At 35.6% G+C, this 26,205-nt stretch overlaps 1 protein-coding gene across 15 annotated transcripts in view; it reads left to right on the top strand.

Annotated features, from left to right (window-relative positions):
- The window catches only part of WNK2 (WNK lysine deficient protein kinase 2), a 114,852-nt gene that overhangs the window by 41,016 nt on the left and 47,631 nt on the right, over window positions 1-26,205 (top strand). For 13 of the 15 annotated variants that reach the window (XM_087887825.1, XM_087887824.1, XM_087887823.1 and 10 more), the window contains 9 exons: window positions 2,455-2,543; window positions 5,461-5,680; window positions 6,986-7,274; window positions 10,716-10,912; window positions 12,430-12,582; window positions 14,010-14,192; window positions 20,761-21,303; window positions 23,976-24,284; window positions 25,137-25,186. In XM_087887825.1, coding sequence (XP_087743951.1) covers window positions 2,455-2,543; window positions 5,461-5,680; window positions 6,986-7,274; window positions 10,716-10,912; window positions 12,430-12,582; window positions 14,010-14,192; window positions 20,761-21,303; window positions 23,976-24,284; window positions 25,137-25,186 — 2,033 coding nt within the window. The remainder of the gene's footprint in view (window positions 1-2,454; window positions 2,544-5,460; window positions 5,681-6,985; window positions 7,275-10,715; window positions 10,913-12,429; window positions 12,583-14,009; window positions 14,193-20,760; window positions 21,304-23,975; window positions 24,285-25,136; window positions 25,187-26,205) is intronic. The other 2 variants (XM_087887826.1, XM_087887827.1) reach the window with 1 other exon arrangement.

Genomic DNA, 26,205 nt, shown 5'->3' with positions numbered 1-26,205 from the left:
GGAGTAGGGCGGTATAGAAATCAAATTAAATCAATCAGTCAATCAATCAATCAATTCCTATGCCTCCTAAAGCTCAATATAAGAGCCATATAAACCAGGAGACTATGTGTTCTACTCCCACCATGGATACAAAGTCAGCTGGGTGACCCTGGGCCAGTCACTCTTCTCAGTCCTAGAAAAGCGACAATGCCAAAGTACTTCTGAAAAACCTTGCCAAGAAAACTGCAAGGACTTATTCAGGCAGTTTCTGAGAATCGAACACAATTGAACAGAATTAAATAAAAAAGCTTGATATAGGTATCCTATTTTTTGGATTTTTATTTTTAAAATATACATCAATATCAATACATTATATAGGTGTCTTATTGAGGGGATTAAGAAATTATAACCTACTGAGCAAAAAGTAAATATTTTTCTCTCCTATTATAGCAATGGATAGGACTCAAAACATCCTCCAGAACTGTGACCTTAATTGTCATTTTAGTGATCTCCTATTATATCTAATTGGCCAACTGATTGTTTAATTTTTTTATGACATTTGCTCAAATGTAGTGTCTGTTGTACTGCCAGAAATACATCAGTGGAAGAAACCCTAAAGAACCAAATGGTAATCTCTACCATCTAACTTCTCTAGATGGCTTTATTGGTTTGTCTAAAACAAGTACAACTTCCCACAGTTATTTGTGTAGCATGGATGACCTTTTGCTGCTTAACACGCCATTAAATGAATAATTTGTACAATTCTTTTCCATTGGTCCTCAGGTTAAAATGGTGCCATAATTTTATAGATTTTTTTTTAAAATCAAGATGCATTTTAACCTGGCTGAAAGCATAATGAATTGTTCCTCTTTGGTAAAATTATAATATATATAAATATATATAAAACCTAAAATGGTGCAAGGCAGAGATAATCTTTTTGGCAACTATTTCAGTCTTCATGCTTTTCCTGCAATTTGTTTCCATGCCTCAATCACTCATACCTAAGGACATTTTGTGTCACATATAGACGAGAAAATCTTATGAATAGATGGCACCAATTCAAATAATGCATCAAATAGACCTTGAATAGCAATCACCTCCATGCCTGCTTTGGATAGATGGCCTCAGACTTGCTGCCTGAAAGTGAATGAGACCTCTTTCAATTCTAAATGCCAATCTCTTCAAGAGGCATTATTTTATTTTTATTTACAGCATTTATGAGGCAGTGTTGTCTACAGGATGAAGTGTTTAAAATACATGTTAATAATCCTTTTTGATAGTTAAAATAAGACCCAAACTTAAGTACTATTAAAAGTACTATTAATTACAAGACATGAAAACTTAATTTGTAGATTAAAAAATAAAGTTTAAGAGTCTTAAGGGATCCAAATAATCCTTTTTGGACCTCATCTCTCAATCTTAGAGATGGATCCATTAACCCGTTAGTATTGCGTTGTAAGATACTAAGAAATACCTGGACTATGGACTAGATCAGGTTAATTAGGAAAATGTTCCAGAAGGTACGCATTTGCATATTACAGTCATGAAAATTATATGAAAAAATCCATAGATTCACCTAGAGTTGAGCTCCAGTGAAAGGATCAAAATGGATGCCTTAAGCCTATGCCAGACATAAGGTATTCACTTCCTTTCTTAAAATATCCCAACAACATAAAAAGGGATAAAAAATAATTATACCTATTAAAACTATTCCAGAGAAATGTTTAGAAATAGAATAAAGCTTTCTATTTCAATTTCTTTACCTCACTAAAAAAAGCTTCTTTTTCCATATTCAATTTACATAAACTGTTGCCTTAAATATCTTATTTCTTTTTAGGATTTTCAATTTGATATTGAGAATCCTTAAAGCTCACATCTTGTAACTGTCAGCAGGTGAAAATCTTTTTATAAGACATTCAAAAACTTCAATTAGAGGTCTACTCTGAAAAGAAAACTTGGTCACCTTACAGAGTTACTGTTTCCTTTTTTGTAGAATAGAAATTGTAAGGATTACCTTTAAATTTGGGGCAAAACCATAAGAGACACTAATTATTTTACAATATCTATTCCTTATTTTAAAGCGGACTGTATACTGGAACAGTATCAAAATATTATAAAAATCTATTAGTTAATTAGGAAAGGTGCTCTGAATCCTGGAAAGTTGAAGTATAATTAAAATAAACAAGTAGTTAACTAATAATTTGTTTAAACAAAACTTAGAAAAAGAACATCCCTTGATGTTGATCTTTCTGGAACAGAATCCCAGATAGTTCAGGATAGTTCAGTTTTCGCCTCCCAAGGCCCTTAATATTAAAATTTGTAATAAAAGTTAATGCTGACTTTAGCTTCATTATAGCATATATAATGGTCTATTGTATATTAGATTACATAAAAGTCCTAATTTAAACTCAAAGCTGTATAAATCTAGAATGAAAATGCCAGAGAAACTTAATTATGTTTTTTTCCCTCACACAGGGTGTCAAACCAGCAAGTTTTGATAAAGTTACTGATCCTGAAATTAAGGAGATAATTGGAGAGTGTATTTGCAAAAATAAAGAAGAGAGGTTTGTTTCAAATAGTAAATTTCTGTTGTTTGTGAAACAGGTCATAATCCTGAGCACATTTCAAAGTAATTTCTTGGGGTGGAGGCAGAAAACTGACAACAGCTGGCCAGTACTGTTTTAAACTGATAGACCTATTCTAATCTAATCAGGTAGATCTCTTAGGATAGCTACTAGCTAGATAGAAACTAACATGGTTACTATGGGGAGATGAATTGGTACCCATTTGGAATCTGGTTAGTGTGACTATAGTCCTGTGAATTTTGAGGACTTCTCAACAAATGTTGATTTTCAGTCAGAATGTTTTCTGGACTGTATATCTATAAACAGAGCAGTATGAGACTTTCTTCAAGTATTCATTTTATATTTTTATTCTTATTTATAACATTTATACAGCGCCCATCTCACCTGAAATCTGGTTAGATTTACAAATAAAAACCATATAGCCATATAAAAAGAGACATAGTTAGAAATGCTTAACGCATTGTAAGCCGCCCTGAGTCTCCGGAGAAGGCGGCATATAAATCAAATTAAAAAATAATAATTAAAAAACAGAATTAAAATAAAGATTAAAAGGTTGAAAAAAAAGGCAAGAGGGCATCCTCAAGCCACCAGCCATCTCCATGGTTGCATACCACTCTTGGATTCCCATGCCAGTTGGCAGAACCAGATCTTGACACCCTTCCAGAAGGCCAGAAGGATGGCACTTTACCTTACTTCTGGGGGCAAGATGTTCCATAGGGCAGAGGCAACAGTAAAGAAGACTCTCATCCTAGACCCTGCCAGTCAAAATTCTTTAATCAATGGCTTCTGCAACAAACTCTCTCTGCCTGCCTGGGTGGGACAGGTCAATGTTATTGGGGCAGGATGGTTCTTCAGATAATCAGGTCCACACTATGAAGGACTTTAAAAGTTTTTAAAAGACTTTAAAAATCAACACCTTGAATTTGACCAGAAAATAAACTGGCATCCAATGCAGCTCACATAGTAGAGGTGTTACATGTGCAACCCTAGGGGTGCCCAAAACTGCCCATACTACTGCATCAATTACAGCTTCTAGATACTCTTCAAGGGTGGCACATTGTACAGCACAGTACAGTAATCCATACAGAAGGTGACTAAACCATGAGTGATCAAAAGAAAGGCTTCTCAATCCAGGTAAATTCCAGAAAATGGTATGTGGAGATTTATATTTGACAAGTAGCTATTGGATGCAGTATCCCACAAGACTTTGTCTTAATCCTTCTACAGGTTTTAAACCTTACATTTATATATTTAATTAAACATAATTAAAGAGCCATGGTGGCGCAGTGGTTAGAGTGCAGTACTGCAAGCTACTGCTGATCACCAGCTGCCAGCAGTTTGGCAGATCGAATCTCACCAGGCTTAAGGTTGACTCAGCCTTCCATCCTTCTGAAGTTGGTAAAATGAGGAGCCAGATTGTTGGGGCCAATATGTTGACTCTGTAAACCGCTTAGAGAGGGCTGTAAAAGCACTATGAAGCGGTATATAAGTCTAAGTGCTATTGCTATAATGGAAAAAGAAAAAATATGAAAAAGAAAAAATCCACAAAATTATATATATGTGGGTTTTCTTTCAAAGTTTTACACAACAGATTCAATAAAAGAAGCTTCATCACAGAGGCAGATCATTCAGACAGTTGAAATTGATACCATCATTATGTTGGTGATATCCAGCTTCATTCTTTTCCATCAGATTTCAGAGATGTAGGAGGAATCCTAAATCAATATTTAGGATTTGTAAAAGATTAAATGAAGACTAACAAGTGAAAGCTGAGACTGTATTGACTAAGGGATTGCCTAGTCAAATAAAAATATTGCATTACTGCCAGATTTGTACAGAGTGTAACATTTTAATAGTTGGTCTGACAGCTTTAAAGTTCTTGATTTGACTTTCACCTAAATGTTAGGTAATAGTTGCAGCTAGGAGAACATCATCCCGCTGCACACACTCCTAGAGAAAGCAGATCAGCCAGCAGAGGTGCACGGTTTAGTTATTTTTCATTTGGATTCTAGAAAGATTTACATAGGATTCATCTTTTTAAAAAAACACTACAAACTACATATAACTGGTTTTTTGCTTGTTTTAATCGGTTAGTTTTCTGGGTAATCTGGTTTTTTAATACATTTACTACCCATTCCTGCTGTCAGGACTAGTTATGTTGGCTGCATTCAGGCTTCCTTAATGAAGTTCATATGCAGTACCGCATCTGAATTATGCAGATTGTTGGCTCATCATGAATGAACCTTATGCTAATATAAACAGATCCTATACCAACATTGATTACTAGATGGTTAACATGCAAGGAATGCTATGCTAAAAGATAGCTTCAGAATAGTTTATCTATGCCCATTGATGGGTAGAACCAATAAAAAAGAAATGTATGGCACATATAAGTATACTAAGGAGAAAAAATGGTGAGGGGGAAAGTATCTAAAAAATATAAATTGGGTCTGATATGTTTCAGATAAATACCTTTTTCAAGAACATTGTACAAAACAAACACAGAAACTTGAAAAGGTATAGTAAGTATTTTAACTCTGTTAGCCACAAATGGCAAATGGGCAGCCATTGAAATTGAAATAAAAAACTAATAAATAAATGGTGTGATGTTTATTATACCACACATTTGGCAGTCACTGTAGAAACACTTGCTATTGTGCTACTGGGGTTTAAAAACCTTTGTGTTAAATATTATAGATATTGAAAGTAAATTTTGAGTTCTTTCATTAAATTTAGAAAGACATATAGTGCCGAGGAAGTTCTAATACATATATTCTAATACATATATATGTGTATTATCAACAGTAATACTAAAATAATACACAGCTAATTGGTCCTTAAAGAATAGAGGAGAAAAATGGACTTAACATTTACTGTTGTGTTCTTTTTTTCCCAGATATGAAATTAAAGATTTATTAAGCCATGCCTTCTTTGCTGAGGATACTGGGGTGAGAGTGGAACTTGCAGAAGAAGACGATGGTAGGAAATCCTCTATTGCCTTAAGACTCTGGGTAGAAGATGCTAAGAAATTGAAAGGGAAGTCCAAAGATAATGGAGCCATTGAGTTTACTTTTGAACTGGAGAAAGAAACTCCTGATGATGTTGCACAAGAAATGGTAAAATAAATTTCCCTTGACACTCTCTTTTTCCTTTCTGTTTTCCTCTCTCTCTCTCTCTCCATGTGTGTATGTATGTAACATAAATCTCAAATGACATCAGAGGCAAACCTGGAAAAGTAAATTTGACTCAAAAGATACAACACAAACTATCTTCCAAAGCCATAAATGGATCCACAGAGTACAATAGTACAATAATTTAAGTACAGAATCCTGGTTATATATAATTTTATATTGAATTTCCACAACAGCAAAATGCATTCTTTCAGAAACTGATTAAACTTTTGATTGGCACTTGTTAAATTGCATAGCTTGAAGTTTGCAAATTATGTTTCCAATATATGTAAGAATCTGGAGTAGAATTTGAACCATTTTTCTTTCTTGGTGCAGTAAGATAAGTTATATATCATATATCTGCGGCCTGGTTGTAATCTCCTGATGGCTGCGGCCAACGGGTTGGGTACCCCTGCTTTATAGAACTTTCTGGGCAGTTTACAATGTCAGCCTATTGCCCCCAACATTCTGGGTCCTCATTTTACTGACCTCAGAAGGATGGAAGGCTGAGTCAATCTTGAGCTGGTCAGGATCAAACTCCAGGCTGTGGGCAGAATTAGCTTGCAATATAGTATTGCATTGCAATCACTATGCCAGGGTATTTGGACATAACTGCCTATCATTTTGAAAAACTGAATTTACATGCTTGAAATATAATATAGGAGTTTCTTCCTGAGGAATTGCTTTTCTCAAATTGCATTGCAAATGGGAAATTTTTTATTTGGTTTATTCATGAAGCAGAAAATGAGATGTGATTTTGATGCCAACTATGACTGGTTTAATTATTCCTAAAAATGCCCCCCTCCCTTTCACCATCTGTTACATTTGGACTAAAAAATCCCCACTTACTTTATGTAAAGTTCTAGGAATTTAAATTATAATAGTTCCAATAGTGATATAGACAATACCTATTCATAGCCAATGGTGACTAATAAAAATATTTATTACAATTGATCATAGTTTTGCAATTGCTTCTCTGCTTTATAAAAAAAATGTTTCAGATACAACTTGTATTCTTTTTGAAAATAATTTTATCAATGAAAACCTTGGAGCTCTAGCTACTATATTTAATTCTAAACAATACTTCTGCAAACTAATCAGCCACACATATACAAAACCTCAGACTGGTGATTTAGAATCAGTAACTCTCTACTCAGTTACTAAAAGTAGATATGGAGTGGGCGTGTGGGACACTAAGATGTGAAAACACAGCCAAAATATGGATTTGTTCTTGAAAATCTTATATTTCAGGTTGATGCCGGATTCTTTCATGAAAGTGATGTCAAAATAATTGCAAAATCAATACGAGACAGAGTAGCCTTAATACAGTGGAGAAGAGAGAGGATATGGCCCAGGTTGCATTCAGAAGATCATCGGGAGCCAGAAAGCTTAGAAAAAACGAAGGCCACACAAGCACAACCACTTCAGATTACACACCTTTCTCATGCTGGTCATCAGATTCCATCAGAACCAGACGAGCCTGAAGTGGACCAGCATCTTTCTCAACAAAATCTGCCCACAAGCATCACTTCACTTGCATGTAAGTCTAGTATATATTCTGTGTTGGTATATAAGGATATAGCACAAATATGGTGACGCTTAAAAAAAGACGATCAACCATTTTCTGACATGTTAATATAGCCAACTCTTTAAACTATATTGAATTTTCCTTCTAAAACAAGCTAATTATGCTCACTGTCATACACAGAACTACTCACTGTGTATGGAAAGTGTGCCAACATGTATTTTGACTGAGAAAATACTGTTCTAGGTTTAGTCAATATAATAATTACAATTTTCTTATTCTGTATTAGTAAAAATATTTAAAGACTATGGGACTGCTGCTTGAAGACCTACATATATTTTAATTACATTAGATAAAAATTAAAGTCTCTGTTTTATAGCACAGAAATGTTTTACAAATAATCTTTTTTCTGAGTTTCTACTCTCAATTGGTTCTTTCAGTACTGTAAATTTTTGGTATCATATGTTGTTCCAATGCTTGCACAATGTTTTTAAGTCTAAAAGCCCTATAAATAATTTCCTTGATGCTGCTGGTGATATTCAAATATAGCAGAAATGTACATAAATAATTTAAGCTCTCTGTAAAACAGATAATAACAGAATCCAAGTTTGGCTTCCAACTGCTGTTTCAGCTTTGTAGAGTTGTCTTCATTTTTGTGGTTAGATGATTCCTATAATTAATTATATTTTCCTATTCTATAAACATCTCTACATTATTAAGTATCCAACTTCCCCACTCCCCATAAACTTAGCTAAGTAAAATTGAAAGGAGTTATTGTTTTCTAAATTTGGAAGGATGATTAAGTAGACATGGGTGAATTTTCATCAGTGAAAGATTGATTGAAAAATCCAGAAATGCAGCTTCCAAATACAAATGAAATGAACTTTTCCAAAATGTAACCCACATTTTTAATATTCTTAAGTAATAGCAGCAGGAAGCAATGCTTTATAATTTTTACATCATTTGTTGTTGTATATAAATAGGTAAAACAATGTCCAAATTATTTTATTTGGCATAATATGGGGGATACCCTTATCATTTAACCTTACTAAAAGTATACAAAATAAAAAATAGTTCATTTATATACTTTAGCAAACTCAGATATTATTTAGTAGCATTTTTTTAATGTGGGCCACTTTTAGTGGTCCTGTGGTGCTTCATTATTCTCTCAATAAAGCAAAAATATGCAGAATCTCAAATAATTCATGCTGACTGCTCAACGGGGGTGTATCCTACTGGAGGTGGTTGAAGTATTAAGAGAAAATCCCAGCTCACCCCCCCCAAGCATCCTGTTCCTTTTCCCCCATCTTTTTAATTGCAATTTTTACTTTACTTATATGTATTTTTATGGTTTTATTGGCTTTTAATGTAAGCCACTCAATGGTCAGTCTCAAGGGGAGATCGGTGGCAAACAAATCTTATAAATAAATAAAAAACTACTACTACTATAAATAAATAAAAAATTACTATTGTAATATAAAGAGCTGGCAATATCAGCCTGAACAGCGCTTTGAAACTCACTAACAAATAATTGGTAGAAATATGTTCTGCCCTAGCTACGGATCCCAAAGAACACAGCACACACAAAGTTTGTACAAAACTGAATTTACTAAAATAACTCAGTCTTTTTCAAAACAAAGGCTGTTAATAAACTTTCTTAACAGCCTACAAGAAACCAAAGATAAAGTAATCACAATCTTACTAAGGTTGGCAGAAAGCCCAGAAGCAATTTGCAGAGAATCCAGACGCGAAGTAGAGTGAACTAAAGTTGTTTCCTACAAATTACTTCAGTCGCTGTTCCTCCTTAAATAGGCTAGGCTAAGGGAGTGGCCAATTAGCCCCAAGCCTTACTCTTGAGGAGACCTCCTCCTGAGGAGCCACTCCTGCCTTTTGGCCACTCTGCACGCCCGTGCATCAAGAAGAGGCTCCTCCTCTTCGTCCTCTTTACTTAAAGGAGTTTCTGGAGGTTTTGAAGGCCCTGACTAAATTCCTGCCTCTGGCACCACATCTTCTCCAGCCTCCTCATTGTCTGACTCGGGTGCCAGCTGCACAGGCTGCTGTCGCAACACCACACCAACCTTCTCGCTGTCAGAATCAGCTACAATCCGCACAGGCTGCTGACGAGCCACAACAAAATGTAGCAGATAGTCCTCGACTTAGAGCCACAATTGAACCCAGAATTTATGTTGCTAAGTGAGAAATTTGTTAGGTGAGTTTTGTCCCATTCCACGGCTTTTCTCACCACATTTGTTAAGTGAATAACTTTTGTTAAATTAGTAACATGATTGTTAAGTGAATCTGTCTTACCCGTTGACTTTGCTTGACAGAAGGTTGCAAAAGTGTCCCGGGATCACATGATCCTGGGACACTGCAACCACCATAAATATGAACCAATTGTCAAGCTTCTGAATTTTAATTACGCAACCTTGGGGATGCTGCAACAGTCATGTGTGAAAATTGGTCATAAGTCACTTTTTTTCAGTGCCGTTGTAACTTTGAACGGTCACTAAATGAACTGTTGTAAGTCTAGAACTACCTGTACAGTAATGTTACATTTCGTGTGTGTGCATGTCTTTGCGTCAGTGTTAACTCCTGGCAACTAACTGGACCAATCTGTAGTTTTCTTGGCAATGCAGTCTCTGCAGTTATTTGGAAATAGCTTTTGTCTTCTTCCTAGGGCTAAGAGAGAGTGGCCCATAATTACCCAGCTGACTGTATGTGTAAAGTGGGACTAGAACTCATAGCCTGCAGCCTTAACCACTACACCAAACAGGCTCTCAAAGTTACATTTACCCATGAAAATGTAGACTGTTGGTTAGACTGCAGATAATGATAAATTCTTATGAAAATTTGAACGCTTTTTGTAGAAAGAAATATAGACAGCCAATTTTTCAAAATTTCTCCAGTCCGTCATGTCTGCATTTTATATATTCCCCACAGGCTCATCTCCCAATTTAGATATAATTGGGAACAACTCATTTATATTTATGGATTTGGTTTAGATTGTTTTGTTTCAATCTTTGAAATTTAACACTTAAACAGAAAAAAAACCCAACCATCCTGTGGTTTTAAATCTGTTCAGAAAGTGAAGTGAATCCCCTGCCAATCTACTCCAAGGGTTGCTAAGTGGTTTCAATTACACAAATTCCCAGTTCCTTCCTGCAGCCATGTTGAAGTGTTATGTAAATCTCTTTATCAATTTCTAATTTTAACTCTGGAAAAATAAGGGTCTCCGCCCCCCCCCCCCCCCGCACACCAGATCTGATTCATTATTGATTCAGATTGACTGACTTCTGGAGTATCCTCACCCTTACATAATAAGATGTAAGCTCCAAATTAAGATCTCGAGTAAGATTGAAAGGCCTTCAAACCCTCCAATATGAGTAATGCTTTGATTGCTTTCAGTTTATGAAACCTTTCACTGTTTTTTTAAAATCAATATTAACAATATTTCAGCTGATAGCACATTTGACAGTGGTCAAGGATCAACTGTGTACTCAGACTCCCAGAGTAGCCAGCAAAGTGTGATCTACTCATCGATTCCTGATGCAATACCTCCAGCTGTTCACCGTGTTTATAGCCCACCTCTCAGTGAGAGCCAGACTTTGCCACATGGTCTTCAGCAGATAGGGCCCTACCAGCAACCCACCGTAGTAAGTATGGTCTTCTTCAATTTTTCACAAATAAATTTTGAAAAAATGATTAAATTGTTGCATAACCTTGGAAGTCTGTTCAGCTAACCATTTTTCTTGGTCATGTTCATACAGGATGTATGAATGGAGTCACAAAGATATATATATAAGTTTGTTTACTTATTATTGTATGTAATATGAAGCAAAAAGGGTGGAAAATCTATTTTAGAAACTTTGTACATAAAGATTCTGAAAGTTATTTCACTCGTTATGCTTTATTGCTATTTGTATAGTCCCTCAAAACCATGTTGTTCCGCCAGGCTGGGCTATCAATGTAAAGATTTTAATTGGTTTTAAATGGGATTTTAAATTTGGGGTTTTATAAATTGGGCCTATTATTTAATAATTTTAATTATTTTTAAATTTTGTCTGTCTTTGTGTTTTTAATTAGGCTGTACACCGCCCTGAGTCCTTCGGGAGAAGGGCAGTATAGAAATAAAATAAATAAATAAATATAGTCAATGACATATTTCTTCATTTTTTAAAAAATAGCATTTGGGGTCAGCTTTCAGCTGTGTTAAAAGACTTCTGCTTAGTACTTTTTAAGCTCCTTCTCGGGACAGAATATTTTTCAAACATGAAAAGTGGTTTGTGTTCTAAGAACTCCACAGTTTAAAACAGGTTATTTGGGGAGACATTCACATTTTTTCTCCTTTTTCTGTTATAATGACATGAACAGCAAAATGAATAGAATATCCTGGCAGGAAGAACCACAGGCGGTTCTATATAACCCTTCTGATTTTTCCAGTAATAAAGATGGCACATGTCTCGTATGTGCTTCCTCAGAAACTGCATTGTGGCTTTGCTAAACCAGTAATTGTTATTTCTGATACAAAGCAGTACCTATAGCTGTTGCCATCATACTGATTCTACAATGTCAGGAAGCAAACCCAAAATTAGTCCAGGAAAGAAAAAAACAAAAAACAAAGGAAGTGGATCATACTTACCAGGATTACAGAAATCTTCACGTTTTTGCCTATTTTTGCCTATTAAAACTAGTTGTTAAGAATATAGAAAACAAGTTCTTTTTTGTTTAAAATATTAATCTCTAAAAACTGTTGAGTTGCTCAATTGTGAAGAAAAGTAACATCAGGGGACACTCAAAAATGCATTCATATTAAGAACAGATATTGTTGTTCCTATAAATCCTATGAGTTTAATCTGCGTATTCAAAAAAAAACAACAATAGCTACAAGATTTGTGTTTTCTTCTTCCATAATGCAATAGCCATTCAATTGTATAGTTCTTGTGTGGGCATGCATGTGTTTATCCTGTTGTTCCTACAGTGCCCTGGACATTTTTATTTTAATGGACATTGTCATAGCAATATATCTACTCAGTTAACCTGAATTATTAACATTAATTACTTGACTAAATAGTTTGAACAATTATACTCTGACAGAATGATAAGGTATTTTGTGGAGAGTTTTTATAGGCAATAGGTTTCTAAAGTAATATCTTCCTACCTACCTTCCCAGCCTGGATTTCCAGTGGTTCAGGGTCCAACTGCTGTTGTGCCTCCACAGCCACAACTGTATCCAGAACCAGCAATTCCATTTCCTATTGTCCATCCCGCCTCAGTTGCCCCTGTGCAGATGAGACAACCTCAGCCTGTATTAGTCAGCCAGCAGGTGAGAAATGATATATTCTGCCTTTATCCTCCCCTCCCCCTCTACACCTTCAAAATATACTCCTGTCTGGAGAACTTCCTGCGGAGTTGTTTTGGCAAGATTTTCAAAAGTAGTGTGCCATTGCTTCCTTCCTAGGACTAAAAGAGAGTGATTGGCCCATGGTCAACCAGTGACTTCATGCTTTAGGCAGGATTAAAATTCAGTCTTCAGGTTTCTAGCCTGTTACCTTAACTGGCTGTCTTTTTGCCGTTTAGGTAACTGTTAATCTTAAAACCAGTATGTAACTTGCATTATAGGCCTGATTGTCCATTTTATAGTGTAATGAAAATATTTCTTAGCGAATTTTAAGTACAGCAATGGATTAATGAGTAAATTAACAAGTAGGACAGCAGTAGCATCTGTGGTGAAGTATCAAAACAATAAGGCAGTTGTAGTATAATTGAAGCCCTGCTCCTTTTGTATTGTAATTGACATTGCACACATGTACAAAGGACAGGATTAGGGTTAGGGTTAGGGTTAGGGTCCAGCAGGACTTTTTAAATCTCCCCTATGGGTTGGAAGGCAACAGAGCGAGAAAGCTTTAATTTCTTTCTTTACCCTATAGCAAACTCAAAATTAATTCCTGACCTCTTTTAACTTTGTTTCTCTGAATAGAAGAGATTGTCTTCATTCTTTGGACTTTTAAAAATGTTATTTCTATTATATATTATCTTGGCCTGACAATGGACAGCTTTATCATTTTCTTCTGCCATTCTTTCTTATTTATTGGGCTAATTTCACCAGTAGATGAAAATGATCATGAGAAAGGGAGGAGTATTTAGCCATGGGCATATCATCATTTCCAGACAATGTTTAGTTTGAGTTTGGGCATACATTTACATAAGTAAATGTATCCAAATCAGCTTTGAAACTATTTATTTATTTATTTATTTATTTATTTATTTATTTATTTATTTATTTATTTATTTGTTATTTTACTTGTATGCAGCTTACAAATACACTAAAATCCAGTAAAACATTAAAATAATACAACAATAATGATAAATAAACAATTGGAATATTGGATTGGAATTCGATGATCATTTAACAATTGGCTTTTTTGTGAAACTGGTAATCATAGTTTGCCAGTTCAGAAATGGGAACCATGATTATTATATCAAGACATAGCCATCCAAAAGGCATTTAAAAACTGGAACCGATGTCTTTTCAGAATATAGCATAAAAATGGAATTGCATACATATACTGTACTTCCTTTTACTTAACCTCTCACCATGGCTTCAGACTGTTCATTTTGTAGATTTTCCATCTATTAACTGTATTTTAAAAAAGTAGTTTTGTTGTTTGTTTGCTGTTTGCCTATGACTGCTTCTCCAATCCATGCTAATAGCACTTCAAAAACTTATATGATCTTTTTTTAATTCATCAGCAATCCATCTCAAGCCCAGCCCCTTTGCAGCAAGTTCTGAGCAATCAGCCCGTGTGCCCAGTACAGCAACCTGCACCTCACCTGTTGTCCCAGTTTCAAACACCCAGTTCTCATATGGCAGCTACCAGTATACCACTGGCACCTCTGCAGGTCCCCCCTGTGCAATCAGTTCCACCTGCTCAAGTAAGTCCTTTGTAGCACTCAATCAGGTTTCCTCATTTTGGCATGGAGACTTCATATTGCTAGAAACATGGAAATGTTTTCGTATATCAGTTGGCTTTTGTTGTAACATTGAATTATAAAAAAATTCTAGCTATTTAATACCTATTACCATAATAAATTAAAAAATAAAATAAGAAATTCAGAAAAGTTAAACAATATGCCACTAGCTCAAAGCAGCCCAGCTCTTGGAATTTTTTCACAATGGACCAATGAGATGAGGAACCAATCAAGAACCAATTTTCTTGGGCTTCTATAACTTGAGTTTCCATAATGTGGACTGCAGAGAGCAGCTTGCTAGGTTTAGATACATGAACTCAATCAGCCTTGGTGCCAAGAGGTACACCACAGAAGAGCCTCTGAAGATGCTAGCCATAGCTGCTGGTGAAATGCTAGAACAAAATAAAACTAGATCATGACCATTCAGCCTGAAAGTTCATCACTCCTCCTTTGATGCCAGCTATGGAGGCCTAAGCCAGTATTTAATATATCACTTCCTCATATTAGCACAAAAAGGACAGTTATATAAATATGAGAACTGTGTCATTTACATAGTAATAGTAACTTGATGAAGATTTTAAAAAAATGACAAATTGAAAAGAAAAAAATTAATTTTAAAAGGGGGAAAGAACATGCCCTACCTACATAAGGAAAATTTCTCTGTGTGTATAATTAGTTTATTTATATATTTTGTTTATATAAACAAAAAATGATTTTTTTTAAGATATTGGAAACTTTGACCTTTGGTTCAAATCGTAATTTGAGTACAAAAGCATAAGCTCATTCAACATATTGTTAAATTGTGAAATGAGTGGTCTAGTATTTCATTTAAACTAGACCACAGCTATTTATTTGAACTAGACCACACTATCACTTACCAGTATAATCATTGTCACAATTTGCGTGGAGTGCAGTTTATTCATTTATTCAGGTGACTACCACATTTTTAAAAACAAATTCTCATGCAATAAAAAAAAATTCTATGAAATTTGTTTTGACCATTTTTCCAAAATGCCTCACAGTCTCATAACAAAAATTGTTTATGAAATATGAATAGCAACTAAATTAAATTGGATTCTAGGTAATAACTACAGTAATACTTTTTTTCCCCCATTGAATCATGTCCAATTCTCAGAGGCTACCTGGTCAAGTCCCTCCAGTTTTCTTGGTAAGGTTTCTCAGAAATGGTTTGCCATAGCCTTCCTTCTTAGAGTTAGGTGAGAGTGACTCCAGCTGGCTTTATGCCTAAGGCGGGACCAGAACTCTCAGTTGCCTCATTTCTAGCCTGGTGCCTTAATCATATACAAACTGGCTGAATTATTATCATGTAATAATAGTAATGATAACAACATAGTAAAAATATGAATGGCATCATGGCCTAGTGGTGAAGATGCTCGCCTCCTACTTGGAAAGTTGAGAGTTCAATCCTAGATAGTGGCAGATGTTTCCCTCCTAGGGCACAAAGAAAAAAAATATCTGCTGCAAATTCCACTTAGGCATCAGGAAGGGCATCCAGCCAGTAAATGCTCAGCTCCATCCAGTCACCCTAACTCTAACCCGAATTAAGGGATTACAGGATTGTAAAAAGGAAATTTTAACATATAATAAAAATGACCCCAGCATCATTATCTTTCTGGGTGGCCTTAAGACCTGCCTCATACCTGCCTTGGAAGGTAAGCGATTCTGTATAAAGTGAGCCTTACAGAGAAATCTACCTTTAGGTCTCTTCCTATCTTAACTTCCTATCTTAACTATTCGGGTTGGAATACCCAAATAGATATTCTCAGACTGTTCAGGGCAGGCAAGCACATTTGATCAGGAAAAGCATTCTTTTAAAAACCCAGCCCCAAGTCATTAAACCTAGCAGTTTAAATTGTACTCAGTAACATGCTCATAACCAATGCGGCAACAATATCCAGTGGCAGTATCAAGACTAATAATCCACAAGCATTAAAAATGCTGAAGCTTCTGTGTGGCCTTCAAAAGCAGTCCCTCATAAAATAACTTTTAGTCATCTAAATGAGATGTAACAAATGCAAGAATCACTGTCCTCCATGCATTTTAATGCCAGGTAAGTGTACAGGTGGAACACCAGCTGAAACTGAGAAAAGGTTATCTTATCCACATCCTCACAAGCCCAGACCATGGTATCTGACCAGGTCATGGTATCTGCCTCATCCATTTTGGTCAGTGGAAGATGTGCAACTTTCTATCGTATTATCCAAATTGATATGATATTTCTCAGAGGATTTTTCTCAGTAGATGTTGAACAGAATAGGGGAGAGGACTGAGCACTGTAGCAGCCCATAATGAAGCATCTGAGAGTCAGACCTTTCCCCATCTATCATCACAATTCTGACATTCATATCCTGCCCAGATGAATCTTGTCCAATATCAAGGGCTATTAAAAGATCTAGGGAAATAATGACAGTTGCACTGCTTCATCCAAATCCCAGTTCAGGTCATCCCTGACAGCAACCAGTGTGTTTTTTGATTCATGCTGACCCTGAATTTGGCCTGAGATAATCTGTTTTTTCTGTAACTGCAGCTCCATTACTTTTTCCACAACCTTCCCAAAGAAGGAGAGATTGGAAAAAGAATTTTCCATTGGATCTGATCCAGCCCTTTTGAGGAGTGGATGGATCAGCATCTCTTTAAGTGGTGCTGAATTTTCTTCTTCAGTGGCACATGCCTGGTCTGTCCTCTCATCCACAATTAAATCATATATGAGGCTAAGTTTATTGTCGACTGACATTTAAGACAATCAGCATGAGCCTACAATGCCCAGTCATGCAGTTGTCTGGCTTATGTGTCATGATTTTGGCATGGAAGTACAAATTTCCAATTCTTTTTCTCTTGGGGTGTCTCTTTCCCCGCCTCCAATCTTCTTTTATACTTTCCCCTACTTGGGCCTACTAATTAAGAATTTAAGAATTCTGGGAGCTAAAGTCTACATTTCTTAAAAATGTCAAGCTTGAGAAACACTGCCCTCAGCTACGACTTCCCAATTGTGCAAAATTACCATCTCTCCCACCGTTGGCTATCAAGTACAATAGCTGGGAGCTGCACCCAATGCAATCATGCATTTCCAAGCTTTACATTCTCCAAATCCTCTTCAACCCAGTTCTCTTCCCTTCCATCCTTACTTAGCTCTCCCCTAGCTGGATCAGATGGTGCTAAACACACTACCCCTTTTTCTCATTCTGGAAAAGTACTCTTCCCCCCTGCTTCTTTGCCATTTAGAAAGTCAGCAATCGTTTTCTTTTTGGTGGTTCTGCTTTTCCTATGTCTCCTCTGGTGTAAGGAAACAGAACTCCACTGGCCCATTTTAGTTGACACAGTTTCCTAAAGAACCTTGCTATCTGATGTACTTTTAGGCTTCTTCACGCTTTTATCTTATTTCTTCAGTCTTCTGTTTTTAATGTATTTTCCTGTACTATTTATTCCAGTTTTAATTCTACTTGTTCTGTTTTTCAAGAAAAACAATAGGTGGCAGATGGGTCTATAACAGTTTAATTATAGACTTCTAGTGCAATCTGGTATCAGATAGATAATAAGAGATAAAGCAGAATGTGTGATTCTTCTTCTGCAATCCCTATTTCTTAAATCTTTTTATATAATAAGAATAGCCCAGATTGACAACCCCAAGATAACAGAATAACAGAGTTGGAAGGTACCTTGAAGGTAGTCTAGTCCAACCCCTTGCTCAGGCAGGAAACCCTATAACATTTCAGACAAATGGATGTCCAATCTCTTCTTAAAAACTTCCAGTGTTGGAGCATTTACAACTTCTGGAGGCAAGTTGTTTCCACTGATTAATTGTTCTAATTGTCAGGAAATTTCTCCTTAATTCTAGATTGCTTCATTCCTTGATTAGTTTCCATCCATTGCTTCTTGTCCTTCCCTCAGGTGCTTTGGAGAATAGGTTGACCCCCCCCCCCTGCTCTTCGTGGCAACGCCTTAGATATCACTGCTACCATGTCACTGCCAGTCCTTCTTTTCATTAAACTAGACATAGCCAATTCCTGAATCCATTCTTCATATGTTTTAGCCTCCAGTCCCCTAATCATCTTTGTTGCTCTTCTTCTATCTAGAACAGTGGTTCCCCAACCTTTTGGCCACTAGGGACCAGTTCCGTGGTTTCATGTGCTGCCTGCATTCCATGGATGGGGCTTTCCTTGTTTGCATGGCCTGGTTTCTGGCATGCCGTGGATCACTGCCAGGCCATGGACTGGTGGTTGGGGACCCCTATTCTAGACTATCAACTTCTATTTTACATTGTGGCGACCAAAGCTGGATGCGGTATTCTACGTGTGGTCTTAACAAGGCATTATAGAGATGATATCATACAAATATTTTTGATTCAATTATTTCTGCTCCCAGTATCTGTCAAAGTTGTCTAAATAGCTCCAAAAGCAAGTCCTGATTAAGGTCTTCAGAATACAATAAAATCAAAATTAATCCTGAGATTACTCTTTTCATTTGTCCATCCCCTTTTCTCTCCAGACTTTACCCTTAGTGCAAATGATTCCTCTTTTTCTTTCCAGATGTAGCTTTGTAGCTTAATGGGGAAAAAATACTTTGTTTGTACGTTGATCTCCCTGTAATTGTGTAACCACATTTGCCCAAATCAGCCCTCCCAGAAGCCTCAAAGAATATGTGATGCTCTCTGTGTTTTGACATCTTACTGTAGCTAACTACAGATACAAAATGTTGGAGTATATGGACAGATACAAGCTCCAACTATGATTGCATTAAACAAAATAAAGGTTTTCACAAGCAGGATGTTTGTTGTAAAATCTGATCATATTCAATGAGGACATGGATATTATCAAAGCATCACTTATCTTATAAATGACTAGCCACATGTTTACCCATCTGAGATGTAAAAGATATGAGAGGATTGCAACTTCCAGAAATCCCAAGCTTCTTGGAAATTTTGGAGTTGCCATTCACATACATCTAGAAAGGACCAGGTTCAAAAAAGCTGATCTATGATATGGTGTAGTTCCAAGAACTCAGTTAAGTAAATCTAGTACAAATGCATTTTAATTATCCCTGTAACTTTATTACAGAATAATCCATTTTAAATCCCACTATCTTAATAATAGAAGGTTAGCCTTATTTTTAATGATGAAGTAAAAATGAGTATGCAGATTATTTTGTATAGTTATAATGAGTGAAACTAATATCTCAAATCAAAGCTATAGGATGATATCAATGAATGTATATTAAAGAGCCTTGGTAGTACAGTGGTCTAAGGCACCCTGTTATTAAGCTGGTTATTAAGACCAGCTGCCTGCAATTACTGCAGGTTCGAATCTCGCCAAGGCTCAAGATTGACTCAGCCTTCCATCCTTTCTAAGGTGGGAAAATTGAGGACCCAGTTTGTGGGGGCAATAAGCTGACTTTGTATAAATATACAAAAGGATGAAGGCTATTGCTGAGCACATTGTAAGCCGCCCTGAGTCTCCGGAGAAGGGCGGCATATAAATCAAATTAAATAATAATAATAATAATAATAATAATAATAATAATAATAATAATAATAATGGTTTTGTCAAAGTTGTATAATGTTGAACGTTGTTATGCTTACTTATTTGTATTGTGAATAGCATCATTTATATACACTTACAGCTGCTATCCTGCTTTAAATAATTAGAATTATTTAAATCCTTGTTCTTACTTATTTGATAATGTATTCCAGTTTATCATTTTTAATATGCTCCTCCCAGCCTGAATCTCATTTGTTATGCTTGCTAAGTTCAACTAAGTTCTCTGTGTTGCTCTTACAGACATAATAAGTTGTTCTTATCCACTCTTGATCCTTGGCATACTTATTTCCTGCAGCCCCATATCCTTTGCACTGGTGATTTTTTTTTTTTTTTGCACTAATTCTAATGCACACTTAATCTGCATTCTGAATATTGCTGAATTTTACCATTTATTTGTCCAGCAACATATTATTCAAAATCATCACATGATTTCAATTTAGGAGGAAGATACTAGATTGCATGTAGTATATGTATATATTAATTAATAGAAACTTTGAAACTATAGCAGTTTTAGTGGAGATGAAGTGTTTGTGCTTATGCATGAGGTAGTTTATTAGTTGAGAGTTTCAGTTGAGAAAACAGCTACATAAAGAGGCTCCATGCATACCAAATCAGATACTATTAGTGCGTGCCAGATATTTGCCTAAAATGTTTCTAGACATGCAATGAGTGATTATTAATAGGTTGCTGCATGCTTTATATATTTCCTTTTTATTAATTTTGGATTGGCAAAATACTAAATATAGTTAGCAGTTACTTTGAAAGCCTATCCTGCACTTATTCTAGAACAATTTACACTCATGAAAAAAATGAATGGAAACCATTTTTCATTTTATTGATTGATACGATTTACCCAACTCCAAATACTCTGGGTTGCTTAAAAAGAGGAATCATTTTATTAATATAAAGCAAATGAATTGATTTCATGTCATCTGGGAATTCTCTTGCGATTTATATAATATTATATTTTTTTCCAGATTCCTCAGTTTCCCATCATTCCTACAGTCACCCCTCTGGCAGGACTTGACAGTCATCCTTCAAGCCTGTCTGATATACCTGCTGCAAATATGCCCCCCAACCCTGCTCCTTCTCAATATTTTCCTTCAACTGTGATAATACCTGTGAACTCAGCTCTGCCACTGTCATCAAATTCCCCTGCCCTCCCCATGCAAGCAGTCAACCTTCCTCATACTAATGTGGCTTCCTTGGTCTTACCCTGCCAAACAATTGTGCCAAATATGCCGGCTGCTCCAGTACCATTACTTCCTATGCCTCCGTCGGGAGTGTCAGCTTTACCAACACATCATGCAGCAGCCCAGCTCTCCCAACAACAAATGTACCAGGCTACCCTCCAGCAGATAATGCAGAACGAAGCTATGTCTTCTCCCCTCCACACTCAGAATATGCAAGCAGTTTCACAACAGCAGCAACAGATGCTGTCTTCACTTCCACAGTCACTTCAGCCAAGCATAATTCATCCTTCAGAACAGGCTATGTCTGCTTCTGGGGCTGGTAATCAGGTAATCTATTTGATGTTGGATTTTCATGGGTTTAGATCATAGGAGTAGTTCTCCAAGTGTCAGCTCTATAGATAGTTCAAATTTTAAGAGAAATTTGGGAGAAATTTTCCCATCGAGATAAGATAATGAAACCGAATCCTTAAAAAGGAATTGATTAGAATAGTGAAACACTAAATACGAAGGGCATCTTGAAAAGGAAATGTCAGAGGATAAAGAATGCTTAAGGTGCCTTAATTGGAAATTTCTGTCCCAGGAGGCGACATTATTTCTTCTAAGAAATGAAGAACACTTTTAATTTCCAGTTACAGTTAGTGTTTTCCAATATGTCACTGCAGTCAGAGTATAAAATGATAATAATTTCTTAATGAAAGTAAATGGCTTATAAGTAGGTTTGTAGAATAGCGTAATTTAAGTGCATGCCGGCTTCTTTAAAAGTAGATATTTATTTTACAAAGAAGAATTTTAGAACAATTTAAGAATATTTAATGGTAATAAATACCTTCTGACAATTACAAATTTAAACAATGGCTGAAGATTATATATATATATATATATATATATATATATATGTATGTATGTATGTATGTATGTATGTATGTATACACACACACCGTATGTGTGTAGGAATGTGTTTGTGTGTGTGTTTATGTGTATGTTTGTGTGTGAGAGAGAGAACATTTTTTTCAAGTTTAGGAGAATAGAAGCTTCTAATTTTAAATATTTATAAAATATTATAAGGTAATGTAATGCAACATAAGACAAGTATGGATTTAGAAGAAAATAATTTATAAAAAGATTGAATATTTCTTTTAAAAAGGAATGTTATAAGAAATAGCATTTTATCATCTTTCATCTACACCTTAAGAGCCACAGCATTCCATCTCAAACTATTGTTCTGTACACCCAACTTTACATCTTTATTTTCAGCCACATATTTGGTACAAAAATTGTTTGTGAAGAATTCATAGTCACCTGGTCCTAGTCTAACCTCCAATGAATCAATGATACTTATTCTCAATGGCTTCCATATTAATTGTACCATCCAATGTGGTTCTTTAATTATTTGAGATGTCTTTTACTGATGTCCTGTACCAGTTTTGATTCAGAGTGTAAATTTTGTTATCAAATGGGATCTGGAGGCGTTATTGAAAATCTATACAGAAACTTTATACCTTACTCTAAAAGATGAAAAATAAGGAAATTCAAGCTGTGTCCATTTTACTTATGTCGATGGTTCCTATTACTGCAATTGTTCACTTCACACCCAACAAAAATCATGGAAATTTGCTGGTATCATATAAAATGATTCAAGTCCCTAAATGTTTGTCATATTTCCTCTATATGTATAACAACTGATAAAGATAGATAGATAGCATAGATGGATCGATCAGAAAAACAGACAACATTTATATTGCAGGATCTAATCTGGGTCAGTCACCGGGACCAGAGGTTTAGTCTTGCGAGCTTTCAGACTCATGCTGGAGCCCATCCTCAGGGAAGTTCTCTCTAGCAGAATGTGTCATTTATATATAACATTTATATCCCACTACAACCAGAACTGGCTAAAATATAATATATGCACAATAATAATTTATGTAGTACTAAAAATAATTTTCTTTTTCTTCTATGATTTCCTTTGCTGCTGTTACCTTCTCTATTTGTTTCTATATCCCATCTCTTCTTCAGTTTCCTCTTCAGGTAAAGCTTGATTTAGTAACTATAGATTGAGCAAGAATAAAAATCTCCATAATGATAAATGAAAAAAATCTCATTTATCATTTTTATAAAAATGTAATCTTATAGATGCTATATAGATACAGATATAGTCTTTATGGCAAAGGTTAATTGACATATTCTAAACATACACAAAAAACTAATTAAGCCTGAAATATTAGTTTAATTTGAAGTTTAATTGTACAGGTAATACCATGACATAATCCACGATCTTAACTATGAAATAGATGGCACTGGATTGCTCTGTTTGGTCTCAGTTCCCTCAAATAGCTATCTCTGCATAAAAGCCCAAATCCAAGGGACAGACTTCTTAAAGAGTTCCTAGCATTCTGTGAAGATGTGAATGATATTATTAGTCCTTTGGATGTGACAAATCCAGTTGCATAGAAAGCCTACAATCCACATTTACTCAGCTTGATTTAAATATTATCCCAATTTACTGAAATAACGGCTTGAAATGAAGCTATACTTAACTTGGACTCTCTTGGACAGCCAATCTTCTTGGGTATAACCTTTATACGAATTATTTATATTTTCTAACAAGTAGTTACTTCAGTTCAATTTACCCTAATGGATATTTAGGGTAATTTAAATATACACTAATGTATTTTGGTTCATAGCTCAACTTCATATTGTAACTGTAAACGTCTATAAACTTGATTTGCCAATTCAGTTATGTATATGTTCATTATAAGATATTAACTTGCACCAATGAGGCAAAAAAATTCAGATACTAATAATGGATAGTTGTTGTGGTGACCAAATTCCAGTTACTTGCATTTCACACATCCATGAAATCATAGTTTGTGTGTGCAGAGTCCTCCCTCCCTCCCTCCATTTCATTGCAGTATAACAAGGACCTATTTTTAATAATGTTGATTTAGCTAGTGAGTCTTTAGTGAACTTAGACTAATTACATATTTGATTTTTTTGAACAGATTATTGGACATCCTCAGTACGCTGTGGATATTGGAACCCATATACCTGCATTGCCACTGCAAGCTTCTGCCATTATATCACCACCATTGCAATTGCAGCCTGAAGCAATGCTGCCATGTATTGCTTCAGATGGACTTTCACAAAACAATCTTGGCACAACTAATTCAGCAATGTTGGTAGATCAGGGCTTGCCCCTTCAGTGTTCTATTTACCCGCAATCTCAGTCAGACAGTCACCAGCTTCCTGGCCAGCAGGTTCTAACTACATGTCCAGCTGTCCCAGTAGCTTCAGAACCTCCTCAAGAGATGGTATGTGTTTTCAAGTGCTACTAACTATAATAAAAATAATTAACCAAGTTAAAAGAGCTGTATTCCAATTTCATAGGTACATCCTCCAAACTTATTTTATTTTCTGTTTACTTCACTATCTCCAAACTTGAGTACTTTGAAATCACTTAATTTTTTAATTCCTGCATTTGTTTTCTTTCCACATCTTTTCTTGCCCTTAACTTTTATTGACTTGGAGTTTCAGTTTTCCCAGATAGCAATGATACATGCACTGCAATATATGGACACTCATGAGAGCCAGTTTGGTCTACTGGGTAAGGCACCAGGCTAGAAATCAGGAGACTGAGTTCTACTGACTTAGGCATGAAAACTGGTTGGGTGACTTTGGGCCAATCACTCAGACCACAATGTCAGGCTTGACCAACAAGTTGGTTGGACAATTCCTGTTGTAACCAATGAATCAACACTCAATTGATCAAAAGAAAAGTGTTTCTGCACTTGCAGGAAAATGCTAAGAAGAAACAGAAAGTATATGGACATTTATATCTATGAAGAGGACTAAAATTTTGTTAGATTTTCACTAAAACCTGATTCTCCAGATACTTTCATCTAACATTTTGTACCAGGGGCAGTACATGAGAATTCTCAGTGGGAAAATAGCCTCAGGGTCAATGTATCTAGTAATTTGCTCAGAGAAATTCTGCTCCAAAAGATAATTTGGACTGTTAGCATAAATCTGGCCTGTACTTAATTCTAAACTCTTCAAATGCTCAAAATGGCTCGGTTTGTTGATAAAGTGAAAGTGACTATACACGGATATCAATCTTCAAAATGTAACAAATTTTGGCTAAATAATTATTCTTTATAATGTAGGAGCAAGCAGTACTGGAGAAACAGCAGTCACTGTCACAGAGCTGCGAAAGGTACTTTTTCTATTTGTCTATAACCTGGCATAAAGTTCTCAAACCACTTGCAAAATTACATCAGTATCTAGTAAAAGAGTAAAAATCTTAAGTAATTTCTAAAACACATACTCATTTTGGGATGGCAATTATATCTCTTTTTTTCTAAGCTCTGGGGGTGATGATGGTGATGATGAAGTGCCATCAAGTTGGTGTTAACTTTAGCAACTAAATGCTAAAGTTCCGTTTACCCAGGTCCCCAACTTAATTCTTCAGGTCTTTCAACCTGGTTTAATATACCCATCATTGTTATTGCAATCAAGTCAATAAATTTTGATGATGGTCTTTTTTTCTTTATGTCTGCCTTTTCAATAATTATAGGTCTTAATGAACCTTCGTTATTATTATTGTTCTTAAGCAAGACTTAATATTTTGAGAACAAATACCTAATAGATATTATTGTCCCATCTGCTTTCAAGAATCATCTCTTTCTTTTCCTCTTGTCCCTTTACAACACTCTACTCCATTCCATCATAAAAATATTAGGATACATAAAATTAGATTGAAGGTTATAGAGTGTTCGACTCTAAGATTGAATACTGTCACTTCCTCTTCAAATTAAAAATAGTATGTACTGCATAATTATCATCCTTCATGGCTGCACATCCCTTTTTGCATGGGAAATAAGAAATAGTAAGGAAGCTATTTTTCAGACAGCCTGGAAGCCTACAAAATCTGACACCATTTCTAAGAAAATGTTTTGGAATTCATAACAGAGATTCATAGCAGAAAGGAAGAATCTATAAACATGTATTTCCCCATTCCACCAGTTGAATTTCTTAGCTAGATCAAAAATCTCTTCTGGAAGGAAAAGGCTTTCTCTCCATGAGAGATTCTAGAGACAGCTGAATGGGTGACACTTAGTGGGAACTTTAGGAGAAACATTTCAATTTAAGGAAGAACTTCCCATTGTTGGAACAGGTGGTTTAATCAGAGACTGGGGCCAACCTCTTAAGAGCATTGAAACTATATTTTGCATA

Source organism: Pantherophis guttatus, chromosome 2 (assembly GCF_059756535.1).
Source record: "Pantherophis guttatus breed Tessera chromosome 2, ASM5975653v1, whole genome shotgun sequence".
Classification (NCBI taxonomy): domain Eukaryota; kingdom Metazoa; phylum Chordata; class Lepidosauria; order Squamata; family Colubridae; genus Pantherophis; species Pantherophis guttatus.
Note: the sequence above shows the minus strand (reverse complement) of the source record. Positions and strands in the feature narration are given on the sequence as shown.